We start from the raw sequence: 13,438 nt of genomic DNA on the forward strand, positions 1-13,438 counted from the left end.
TGAATTATATAAAAGCCAAGTTTACCAGATACAACTACATATGTTCATGATCCACAACAGACCTCCCACTGCTAACAATGAAAGAAGAGTAAGATTAGAGTATGGATCTTATGCAGTAACTTCAGTTACAGTAATATTCAGCATTAGTAGATGAAAAAATGTGTATGCAGCTTTTTGTATTTCTGCCTTTTGTTGGGCTATTTGTACATGCAACTGCACAATTTATATGCACAATCAGGTAATTGTGCAAATTTGATGCACACTTGTGCACCTAATTTATTTGAAAATCTGGCTTTTAAAGTTTCATAATTATAAGAGTTAACAACTCTATGGAGATGAAGAGTGACAGCAGACATCTCTTAGAACTGTTGTTCCAAGCTGTCTGCAGACTAAAGATGACAACTGTGCATTGGTTTTGGATAAGGGCTAGGCTAGAAAGTTACTTTATTTTGGATGGAAGCTTTTCACTTCATTCTGCAGACTCTGTCATAAGAGTCCGAAAAGCATCTGAAGTGGGCCAGGATGTTTAACACCACTGCCAGATTGCCTAATTTGCCAGACTTCCACAAAACCTAGATGCATGATCATCTGGAAGAGACATACATTTGAAGATATGTGATGCATTACAGATGTACAGACCTCTAACTCAGTAGGAAAGGGTTGTTTCTACTATATCTTCTGAGTAACTCCAATGCTGATGAAGTGTAACTAATTTCCTCACGTGGCCCCAATTCAGCAAACATAAGCATCTGCTTAACTTCCCACTGAAACTGATGGAACTTAAAGAAAAGCACATGCTTGAATGGATCGCTAGAAAAGAAATGTGCTTAAAGTTAAATACAGAATCAGAGCCAATATTAATGTCCAAACAAATAAAAAAGCAGTGAAGGAAATTAGCCTAATTCATTTCTGAGGCTGAGAGAAAACTCAAGAAACACCCTTACAGTACTGTACTATGCATTTTTACATCCAGAATATTTTTGGTGGTTGTTCCCTACATTCCACCTTTTTTTTCAAGAGTATATTTTAGTTCAGTTGCTTGATTTGTTGTTGCTAATTCAGGGAGCCCAGACCACTTTCTCCTTAATTGCCTTTTAGTAAAGGGGACAGTTAATGCTCTGAAAGAGAAGAGGAAGACGCATGTTTACAAGTCAATCTGGCTCTTGCCCAACTAATCAGCACATATGCTGCTAGTGCGCCTTTTCAGCTACCACCAAAAAACAAGTTAGTCAAAAGGGAAGCACCCATCAAATACTAACAAAATTGACTACTACAAGAGTCAGAATGTCATTTTCATTACAGTTCAATGTTATAAAACAACATGGTAAAGCAAAGGGTAAACACACAGCAATCAGTTGCAAATCTAGCTAAGCAAAACAAAATACAAACTGGCAGATGTTGCCTTAATGAGTGAAGTGCTTGCTTTGGCAGAACTATCACCAGCAGACAGAGCAGCAATTTTACTGGTGCTTGCCTGTGTCTTGTTTTATCAACCTATGGTTCGTGGACAGGGTGGCTGACATCATTCACACTGACATGCAATGTTGCCATAAATGTTAGCTTTGTAGAAAACAACTCAAAGCAATACCAACCATTCCTTTCTTACTTCTTTTTTCTTTCCCTTTCTTTCCCTATGAAAATGCATTTTAGATGGTAATAACCCCCAAAGTAATAACCCCAGTTAAAATAAATATTCAAAGCAAAATAAATCAAAAATTTTCATATGGTGCATTTTCCCTTGTTGTTTAGGCATTTTATGAGAGCTTGAATATATAAGTGTTGACTTAAATATCCCTAAAGTGCAATTAGACTAATCCAGGACTCTTATTTTTTTAGATAAATTCCTAAGCCAATATCAGCTCACTGATTCACAAGATCAATACTTTATCCATAAAACAGTTTCTTCAGAAGAAGAACACGAAATCAATGCACATGCATCTGATTAGAGAATTTAGCCCTTCGGGAGGCCAGTGATGGAGAAACAGCATATTCTTCACCTTTGTATTCCCAAAGTAAATTATGACCCTACCCTAAAAATATAGCTGCTCTTATTTTGCTCCATGCAACAATCTGAAAGCTGTCTTGTAAAGGAGAAAACTCCAGTGCTTATAAACTGTTAAACGTACTGAACAAATCTGATGATTTTCCGAAGCGGAACTGACGTTTAGTGATATGGAGCTCCATTCGCCCCTCCCACGACAGAGCTAATGGAAGGAAATCTCTGTGGGGTTTTGCCAATTGAGCTTTTAGAGATGGGCAGTGTTTGCCACCCCGTATAATAGGTCAAGGAACCTGAGAGATTGGGAGAAGGTTAAGACCATCTGAGTGCAGACCCTGTGTTCCTTCCCCTTGATGACAGGAATTATGCAGCCCCAAATCCCCCTTTAAGGGGATTCCCTATTAAAAACAAAGCCATGGAAAGAGCTGGGGTCAGGTAAAAGACTAAATGATCCATATAACAGAGGATTTCTCCGCCCATGCACTGGAACACTAAAAGTCTCTCACAAAGCTGGGATCCTTGCCTGCAGGATTGACTTGCAGACCTCCTCACTGTGCTAAAATGATCAGATGTCCTGATTTTATAGGGATAATCCCAATTTTGGGGTCTTTTTCTTATGTAGGCTCATATTACCCTCTACCCCATCCCAATATTTCACACTTGCTATCTGGTCACCTTACCCTATGCAAACTCCATATTATTATTATTATTGGGGAAGCAGAAATTACACTTATATTTAGGTTACCTATAGCCCTGATTATAAACAAAAATTGCACTAATTTAACTAAACTGGTGTCTAAATCTATTCAGTCAAATTGGTGAAACCCCCTTATGTCGACATTCTTAGTTCGGTTTAACAGCTGCTAATATCTGTTCTGATTTACAGGTATTTGGAAGCTCATGCTCTACCAGTTGTTGCTCATCCTTCTGATAGAGATTGTCTGTCAGTTCAGGCAGACAATGTCATACCAGTTATACTTGGCTCACATTTTCCAGATTTTCTTCACAACCATGAAGGTTGGAAGCAATATTTTTAAAAAACAAAAGCTGAGATTCTGATGCCACATGACTCTGGGAGCTGGAGCCCTGCCCCTAGGCATCTGCCTGGAGCTTGATCCCATTCAGCTCATGGGTGTAGGGCAGGTCTGTCTCCCCTGAAGAGGTGCCATGCCTGAGAAGCTTATCAAAGCCCAACAAAATATGCAGTATTATATTTTAAACATCTGCAAGACCTCAGAATTGTGAGTCAGTCATAAGTGTGAGAATTCCCTAATTCAGAGCACTGACACAATCCCCTCCAATTCTTCCATTTGCTTCCCCATCACCTACCAGCTTCACTTCCTCCTTTTCTGGACTGAACCTCAGACATCTAGCCCTTCTCATGGAGTCCCAAGCACCCCCCAAACACAAGGAAGATAATGAGACCAAGTTGTATGGTTTTACAGCTTTCTCAGAGCACATCTATCACAAGACACGTCTCTTTTACGGAAAAGGGCTGTCATCAACAGTAAGGTCAGAAATGCCCACAGAAATTCTTTTTACTTTTAAAATACATGGTATATATTAGCTGTGGTACTTCTCCCCAGTAAACCTTTCAGATTACTATGCTGCTTAGAGACCACTGATACTGTCTTTTTTTGTGCTTCAACTGGAGCTAAAGTGGGAATAGTTCTGCTGCAACAGAAATGCTGTTAAAATGAACTGTTGTGGAGGCATATGAATACCAAATTAATTAAAAAAGCAGTAAAGAGAAAAAGGGAATGAATTCCTCTAGTCACTGCTGATTTAAGTAGCTTTTACTATGCAAGCAAATTCCCTGAATTTGTTGCATATTTAACTAAGTTTTCTTTGCTGACCTTGCTCATGAACTTTAATTAAAAACATTTTAAAAACTCATTCAATTTTGGTTTTGGTTATAAGAGATAACATTTAATCCTAGATATGAAACCAGTTGAAGTAACTCCAACTTAATTTTTTATGTATCCCATTTAATGTACAGCAATATAAACCTCCTAATCTGAGTTTTACCACTTTAAATAAAATCATTTTTATCCTGCAAAAAAATTCTTGTATAGATTTTATACCGGAAGATTCACACTTAGTCGCAGCCTATAAACATAGCTTTTGGTAATGAACTAGTAGCTATACCAAACATTGAGAGACTACAAAATGTAGTCCTGAATGGTTTAATCAACAATCTAATCTTAAAAAAAAAAAAAAAAAATCTTGGCTGTAGATTCTTCTCACAGATATAGTATAATGCTTCTACTGTGAAGTATGTTTCAGTAGGATGTGTCATTTTCATGTTCAATTTATAGCACTGTCTACAGTTGTCTAGAGATTAAGATGCTGAGATAGTAGTTAGAAAACTAAAAAAAAACCCTCTCACTTTAAATATCTGTGGAACTTTATGAAACACAATGAACTAAAGTTAGAAAATTGGTTAATATGTAAAAGCAGTTTAAAACTGGTAAATGCTAATGTTTCATGTCAGAGTGGCTGCCCTCAAATGTCATTTAAAAGATAATCATCTATGGAAAAAAAACAGTTGGAGTCACCGGCTTCTTTGGGGACCTCCCTTCCATTTTGCCACCTAATTACTACATTAAATGTTAAAGTAGATCAATGCAATTCAGTGACAATGTTAGTGCTAGAAATGGTATTGTACCTCTTATTAATGGTAGCCCAACTGGTATTAATGTTATCTGTCATCAGTTCTACTTTTCTGGTGTCATCTGTTGAATAATCACGGAGGAGCTTAAGTGCCATGTCATTCGCCACATCCACATGTATTTGCCACTGCCGCAGCTCTTTTGAAAATAGCTAGGGGGGAAAAACAAACAAAATAAAAGAATGAATCTCACCTTCTCTTAAAAATATACCTTGAATATTCAAAAAGTAGATGAACTTTTAAACCTTTACAACCTTCACGATTTAAAAAAAAGAGAGAGAGAGAATCTTCTGGTTGCTGGTAATAACAGAAACAGCATCTGTCACATCTGCTGATTGTTAGGGCCAGAAATTATTTTTTTTTGTTTTTAAAGTTATGGGACACAAGAGGACTGCAGTACTACCAACAAGCGAATGACAGGACTAACCAACAAAATTTTCAATGCAAGATAAAATGTGGCAGCCAAAATTGGTACACTAGTGAATGGAATCATAATAGCTCTTTTCTCAGAAATAAATAGTTGAATAAATTATTGTGCATGCTGACTATTTTTATCTCTGTGATGGTGAATTCATTATGCTGGGGAGATAGGAAAAAGAACATAGTAAAAGAACATACTGCCAGGCCTTTTTAAAAAAACAAAAAAACCAATGTGACATAACACCAAAGCCTGGACGAATAACATGCCTGTTGAATTTTTTCACTTTATTAAGAATGATTTGTTTATGTAATTAGTGCCATCTACTGGATCAGTACTAAACTTGCATATATCAACACAGAATATTGTTAAACCTAACAGTAAGTTATTATAATGCCAATTACCTTTCCCATTTTTTCTGGAAATAGTTTTAAGAAAGCATTTTCAATTTTGAATATAATTCTGTGTTCATTTTAATTTATATCTAGATCTGCTAATTAAAAATTCCTTCGTCATTAGAAAAGCAGACCAGGAGATTGGAGCATTGGTTGCAATGGGGAACCAAATTCCATATGCTTTTCCTGTTTGTCTGCTTGTCATAACCAACATCTGTAAAATACTGTGTGCATCCATGTTTCCTCCATTATTTGTAATCAAACAGCATTAACAATACAGATGATCAGCTCCTAGGGCAAGGCAAATCTATAGGTTACCAACCATCTTCGACAATGTGAGTGCAAAAGTACATTATAATTTGCCAAAAACTCTAACGGAAGGATTATTAGAATCAGTAGCTGGCTGTATAAATTAGAAACTTTCTGCAGAAAATGAAAAGTGAGGCTTGACTTCCTTTTCAAATAGGAAAAAAGCTTCAGGAATATAGATTTTCCCTTCCCCCAAAGTGATGTTCATGTTGAAATCTGGTTTTGATAAACTAATAGAGTCTTCACACAAAGCTAATCATAAGTAAGCTATTTTGTCAAGATTGATGCGTGATGGAAAGAAGTCTGAATGTCAAGTTAAATAAACAAACATCAAACATAGTGTAGAGATTGCTCACTTTAAAGTTTGCAGGTTCATTCTGGATAAGCTTACAAAAGTTTTAATACTTATCTGAACCACTAAGGGAGTCCCTACTGGGGCTAGCTTCTTCCATCCACACAAAAAAAGCTGTACCTCCTCTGAACTGCTTTGAGCACTGTATGACCCTCTGACTTGGGAAGAGGAGAATTACAGGATGTGGCCCTCCTGTCAGGGTTCCTCTTACGGAAATAGTCTTTGCACTATTCAAGTGGGATCCAATATGTTGCCTGTTAGGAGAGATTCTCTTATTTCTTTAAGGTATACTGGCATTTGGGATGTCTCTATAAGATAAGACTCAAAGGGTGTCATAAGATTATAAAATTCAGGAAAACAAGAGATCTCTCTTTATCTAACTTCTGCATTTCAGAGCAGCAGAGAAGCAACCTTGGCCAGGTGAGAGATTACTTCCTCCTGCTATCCTGAAGGTGATCTGTCCTTAGAAACTAGAAAGACAACAATGTAACTACCTGCCTCCACAAAGAGAACTTGGTTTGCACAGGTAAACAAGTAAAAGGCAGTGGCTGGTAGCTATGGGGAAGAGGAGCCCAATAATTTGTTTTTTAAACCTTCAAAAAGTTGTATTGAAGGATGAGTGACGGTTCAGGCTACATTTCAATGTTATCCAAAACAACTGAATGCCTGGGCATTTTTTCTTAATTCACTCACTCATGACTACGTATTGTCAAGAAGACAGAATACCTCATAATTTTAAATACTGTGGGCTGGATTCAGCCCCGGGTCTTACCTGCTTCCACTTACGGTACCCAGAGCATAGCACCAAACACTACTACATTTCTACTACAGTACTACTACTGTATCCCCAAACACAGGTGGCATTCGCTGGGGAGAAGACACAGTCAAGGCAGCCAGGTACCTGCTGCTCTGGCAAATCCCATGGACAACCTCAGTTAGTGGAGCTACTCCAAAGCTCAGACCACATTTTAACTATGCTCTTGCCTGGGCTTATTGTTATTACTTTATTGTTCTTTAGTGGCTTTTTTTTTTTCATTTTTGCTGCAGACTTTGTCCATCTTGTACATTTGTAAGAATTTCACCATGCACATACTTTATTCTTTTTGGAAAATATTTTTCCAGTAGAACAATGTTATAAAGCACTAGCTATCATACATACATAGTTGCTGTATTCCAACCAAAAATACTGTAGTAGAATATTTTACATTTGCTTTATAGGTACAAAAATTACCAAAACAGTCTGTCCACATTGTGGACTAATGGCCTGTAAACCTTCACTTGGAAAATGTATACCTTTTGCTAGTCCTCTGTGAATTTAAATGACCTTATAAACCCCTACAAAGCAGGCTTTTTAATGAAAACGCTGACAGACCCATTACAATGCTACTTTCAAAGTGTCGATTCTCACCATTAACTTCAAGATTAATCTATTAAATTCCTGACATTACCAAAGAACAATATCATTCAGAACATAAATGAAGAGTACAGGGGATTCTGTTTGAGGAAACAATTTGCATTTTCCAGTTTACTGGAAATGAGTATTTAATCTTTTCAACAACTTTGAAGAGTGCATGCTTAAGTCATTGCTCCTACTCTATACTTTTCAAAGGGACGGAGAGAAAAGTGTTACAGTGAAAGGTTTATAGCCCAACCTAACAGAGTCCCATTATTTTCTGTCTTACATGACTTGATGTAATGAATTTGTATAATTAAACTAATGGAATACAATTTCTTTCTTCTTTTTTTTCTTTTTTCTTTCAGGCCCCATTTCTCTTCCATCTACTTTGGAAAAAGTAGAAAGAAAAAAGTATTCGAAGTGCCTTATTATCTTAATTTCATTATGACATTTTTAAAGCATTCTTCTTATTTCATCTGGGTCATCTTTTGAATTTGCTGACTTTATTAACAGGCTTAAAGAGTTAAGAATGCACATTAATCATGCTGCTTATTTATATTTTTAATTTTATTTAATTAGTAGAAACTACTTGCTATGTTATTAGTGGGAAAGTCTAGGTAATTAAGGGTCCTTAATTAAAAACAAGTAAGGAAATGAGACTGGGCCTTTCTTTCTATCCATGCATTACCCACTGGAATAAAACAAACTGTGCACAGATACAGCAATATGTATGTATGTACAGGACCATACAATTTGGAGCATGTCACTTTCTGCATTAAATATTTATATAACCCAGGTCTGGAAAAGCAGACCCACTGCCCACTCCTTCTCTCAATGTTATCAGCTAGTTAGCTGGTCTAGGAGGTATAACCATTCATCGCTGGTCCTCTGTTTCAGTTTTGTGCAGCTGCGGGCATCAGTCCTATAATAGTCCACTGCACTTAGAATTGTACATTGTGAACTCTGGTATAATCCATAAAACAAGACTAAGAGTATATTTCTTTCATCTTATGTAGTTGGTCCATATCTGGAATATTAGGCGGCAGCAAAACAGTTAAGGGTGACATTATAAAGCAAGTGACAAGGTAACTGTTGCACATAGTATGTGACTAAAGGCAAGACTGTCCCTTGCCTGAGGCACTGTGCAGGGAGTAGGAGAGGATAAGGCTACTTTGTTAGTGTGTCCCTGGTACGAGAGCAGTCTCAGTGGGACTGCTACTACATTTCCTGCACAGGTGAATTGGAAGTGGGCAGGCAGGGGAATAGCCTTGGCACTACTTGCCCTCTCACACATTGGCCTTCTCCCTGAAGATTAGGGTGACCATATTTCTCAAAGGCAAAATGGGACATCGTGCAGGGCTGGCCTGAACCGTCCCTGACGCAGGGCTGGGCTGAACCACCTGCCCAAGAACCTCCTTGACCCCAGGCTGGTGTCACTGGAACCCTGCCTCCCTCGCCCCACAAAAGGCTGTTGCTGAAACCCTGCAAGAGGCCAACATCACCATTCACCCCCACCGCACATTCCTCTGCACTGTATTCCACTTGACAAAAGTCAGCATTTGTCCCATTTGCTTTCGCCAACTGATCAAGTCAGCAAGAGCAAAAGGGACACGTGCCCACTTTTGTCAAAAAAGTCAGGATGGTTGGGACAGGGCTTAAAAAAGGGACTGTCCCAACCAAAATAGGATGTATGGTCACCCTACTTAAGGCACTATTGAAGGGTAAGTAAACTTCTACGGAAATAGAGGAGGAGTAGATTACCTGTCCCTTGAGCCAAAAAGGCAGCAAACAGTGAGTCTCTTTTTTAAACTTTTGAAAGTCCCATTCAAAAAGTAAAACTAATGCTTTATAGGATTTCTAGCTAGTGTTCTAACCGTATGTGTTTATCCCATTTGTTATACAAAGAGGAAGAATAAAGGGGGTATTTGTTCTCTTTCACCATTAATTTAAAAATATAACAATAAATGCCGGCAATACCAGTATCACAGTCTGTCTTATCAACAGAATAGATTACAAGACCAGAAAGGACTACTGTTATCATTTAGTCTATTTCCTTGTATAACAAACCACCAGACTTCACTGAATTAACTCCTGTTTGAACTAGAAAAACTATTTCGAAACTAATAAAACAAAACCATTCAACCGTGACTTCAGACTTGCCAGTGATGGAGAATCCATAACAACCCTTAGTAAATTGTTCCAATTGTTACCCTCACTGGTAAAATGTTGTGTGTTATTTCTAGTCTGAATACGTCCAGCTTCATCTTCGAGGCACTAGAGTTTGTTATACCTTTGTCTTCTAGACTGAAGAGATTGTAATTAACATGTAGATACTTCTGTGCTGCGATCAGATCATCCCTTAACTTTTTCTTTGTTAAGATAAACAGATAGAGCTTATTGCGTCCATCATTATAAGGCTTGTTTTCCAGTCTTTTAATGATTCTTGAGGCTCTTCTCTGGACCCTCTGTAATTAATCAACATCCTTCTTAAACTGTGGAACCCTGACCTGGACACGAAATTCTTGTGTGGCAAGGCACCTCCTTTGTCTCACCAGACTTGGCACTTCTCCCTCTGGTGATGGGGGGACCTGGGGTAAATTGGCCCCACTCTGGGCAGTTGTTTGCCTCCCCTCTTCTGTGCTCCTTTGGCTGTGTTTTCAGGGTAGGCCCCAGGGCTGGCCTAAGGGGTGATCCTTCACCAACCAAAAAGGAAATCTCAAACACAAAAGGAGACACCCTTCCCTGCCTCCTCGCTGGGGCAGGGTGTCATCCCGTGGCTTGTCGAGGGCATCAGTCCTTTCCCTAGCAGGCACTCAGGTTTGGCTGTTCCCATACGGGAAGTAGCACAGCCTCTCAGCCTGGAAAAGCTTGTTTCCCTGCTGCTACTTACCTGGCAGTAACTTGTCTCTCTCTCTTCCTTTGCTCTCCCCAGAGGAGGGGTTTTTAAAGGCCTCAGGTAGAACTTAATTGGAGTCAGGTGTTCCTAAATGACCTGAGGTAACCACTTCTCAGCTTCTAGAAAAAAAGGCTTTAACATTCTAGGGCTAATATATCAGCCTTTCAGGACCTTCCTGCAGGAGGGTGTTCCCCACCTACCCAATGCCTCGGGCCCTCTGGATCTTTTCATTGGGCCCCTGTCCTCTGAGCCTCCCCAGCCACCCCACCCATATACCTCGAGCTGGCTGCAAGACCTGCAACCAGTTCACTTTCAAACTGAGCCACAGACACATCTGTACATGCTTGTGCTCCATACTCTCCATTTCCTCACCTTGGTGCCCCGCCTTGACACTAAATGGCAGGACCTAATGCAATCTGTTTAGGGTGAGGAACCCCGGGGGCCAGCCTATACTCTACCTTGGCCCTATGGCCCACCAAGGATATCAGTTGGCAACTCCTTCTTAAGGCCATGAACATGGGTGTGTTCTTGGCATGGTTCACCTCTGTTCCCAATATTTATCCCTTTTGCAGTGCAAGAGACACCCTGGCACATGCCTATCTTGAGTGTGCCAGGCTGCAGCCCCTATTCCTGCCCCTCCAAGATCTCTTCTTATGTTTTTGGCTGCACTTCTCTCCCCACCTTTTTATACATTCACGCCCTGTCGGTGCCCCCACAAAGTCGCGGGACCTCCTCATCAACTTCCTCTTAGCAATGGCCAAAGTGGACATTAGTAACACCAGGGAGAGGATGTTGGCTGAGGGAGTTCTTTGCAACTGCGGGGCCTACTTCCATTCCTCTCTCTTCTCATGTATCCGGGCAGAGTTATTTTGGGCAGGGTCCACTGGCTACCTTGACACCTTTGAGGAGCAGTGAGTCGTAGGTAATTAGCTGAGTTTGAGCTTCCAGTGCAATGCTGTGGCCAAAGGGCTAATGTAATTCTTGCATGTATAAATGGGGATATTGAATAGGAGTCAGAAAGTTATATTACCTATGTATTTGGCATTGGTGCAGTTATAGCTGGTGTGACAAAGTCAGGTTGGATGGCTGCAAGAGGGTCCTCATATTGGGTTCTGGGAGGTGGGTGGCCACAGCCCCTGGGGAGGATCCACTGAGCCTGGGACTCAAATAATTATAGGGGGCAACTGGGAGCTCAAACTCAGCTAATTACCTATCATGACTCCAAAGTCCTTTTCAGAGTCACTGTTTCCCAGGACAGAGTCCCCATTCCTGTAAGTATGACCTGCAATCTTTGTTTCTCGATGCATGTCTTTACATTTAGCCTTACTAAAAATACATATTTTCTTGCATCCAGCCTGCCAAGCAATTCATAGATTTGTAAATTCCAAGGCCAGAAGGGAGCATTATGATCACAGTAATGCACGTTGGAAAACATAATCCAAACTATACATATAAAATGATGGGGTCGAAATTAGTTGTTACCACTCAAGAAAGATGTTGGAGTCATTGTGGATAGTTCTCTGAAAATATCTACTCAGTGTGCAGCAGCAGTCAATAAAAGGTAACAATGTTAAGAAAGGGATAGATAAAAAGACAGACAATATCATTCTCTCTATATAACTGCATGGTACTCCCACATCTTGAATACTGCGTGCACCAGAAAAGATATTCTGGAGTTGGAAAAGGTACAGAAAAATATAACAAAAACTATTAGGGGTATGGAAAAGCTTCCATATGAGCAGAGGTTAATAAGACTGGGGCTTTTCAGCTTGGAAAAGAGATGACTGGGGCGGGGGGGTATAACTGAGGTCTAAAATCATGACTGATATGGATAAAGTAAATAAGGAAGTGTTATTTACTTCTTCTCATAACACAGGAACTAGGAAATTAATAGGCAGGAGGTTTAAAACAAACAAAAGAAAGTATTTCTTCATATAACGCACAGTCAACCTGTGGAACTCTTTGCCAGAGGATGTTGTGAAGGGCAAGACACTAACAAGGCTCAAAAAATAACTAGATGAATTCATGGAGGAGAGCTCCATCAATGACTGTTACCATTGATTTCGGTGGACTTTGGATCATGCCCAAGAAATGGGACAGCTGAGCCAGGGGGAAACTCTTGCTGACCAGACTCCCTGACACCAAACTCCTCATAGATCTGGACTGGATGGATCTTCACTCTGGGGGGTCTGGGTCTGTCCCAGGCTTGGCTGCCTATTTTCCCGTATGTGAATGCACCGAAAGAGTAATTTGAATTATGCTGAGGGTAAAGAATAATGAATCTATTAAAACTGCAAACACAAGAGATTGTGTATATCCTAAAAACACTCAGACATAGGATATCAAAATATAGGTGCATGTTAGGACACAGAAGACTTGAAAGTATTCATTTTGAAGACCAGCTCTATTTCTAGATCCTGTAATTCAGATGCTATTTTATGAAAGAAATCTAAAAATCAGCTAAGTTCAAACAAGATTTCAATTTTCTTTTGAATTGATGTACACTTAGCTCAGCCAAGCACAAAACAGCTATTGCTGTCACATCTGAGAGGCTTGTATGCAGGATTTGACACAATAGGAATCACAAGGCAGACAGAGATTTCACATTTAAAGATGGGGGATCATGAGGTGGGCGACAGGGAGGAGAAAAGGGAGAGAAAGAGGGGGAAGGGAGCAGAATGACCCTCCCTCAGCCAGAGGTGAATTTCCTTTCATTGTAGGAAGGAGGACAAGCAAAACCAAGAAAATGAAAGTAGACTGAGGTGATTGGCATTGCCTGAGGTTGTAAAGCCTCAGGCAATTATATCAGCATGTGGGGAACACAAAGTATAGCAAGGCCCAACTGCTGGTTTGATGATCTGACAGATTTTCATAAAGAAACTATAATACATTTTTTAACATTTGTAGATACGGGGTCAAGATGCAAAATTTAGTTCCAGATCTGGACACTGAATGCTCCAAATTTCAGAGTTATTCAAAGTCCAGGTTTTGATTCACAACTA

General features: G+C 39.6%; 1 protein-coding gene across 11 annotated transcripts in view; it reads right to left on the reverse strand.

Moving 5' to 3' along the window:
- Positions 1 to 13,438, reverse strand: part of DMD (dystrophin) — a 1,715,077-nt gene that overhangs the window by 433,761 nt on the left and 1,267,878 nt on the right. For all 11 annotated transcript variants that reach the window (XM_030575515.1, XM_030575505.1, XM_030575489.1 and 8 more), the window contains one exon: positions 4,668 to 4,822. In XM_030575515.1, coding sequence (XP_030431375.1) covers positions 4,668 to 4,822 — 155 coding nt within the window. The remainder of the gene's footprint in view (positions 1 to 4,667; positions 4,823 to 13,438) is intronic.

Source organism: Gopherus evgoodei, chromosome 1 (assembly GCF_007399415.2).
Source record: "Gopherus evgoodei ecotype Sinaloan lineage chromosome 1, rGopEvg1_v1.p, whole genome shotgun sequence".
Taxonomy (NCBI): Eukaryota; Metazoa; Chordata; order Testudines; family Testudinidae; genus Gopherus; species Gopherus evgoodei.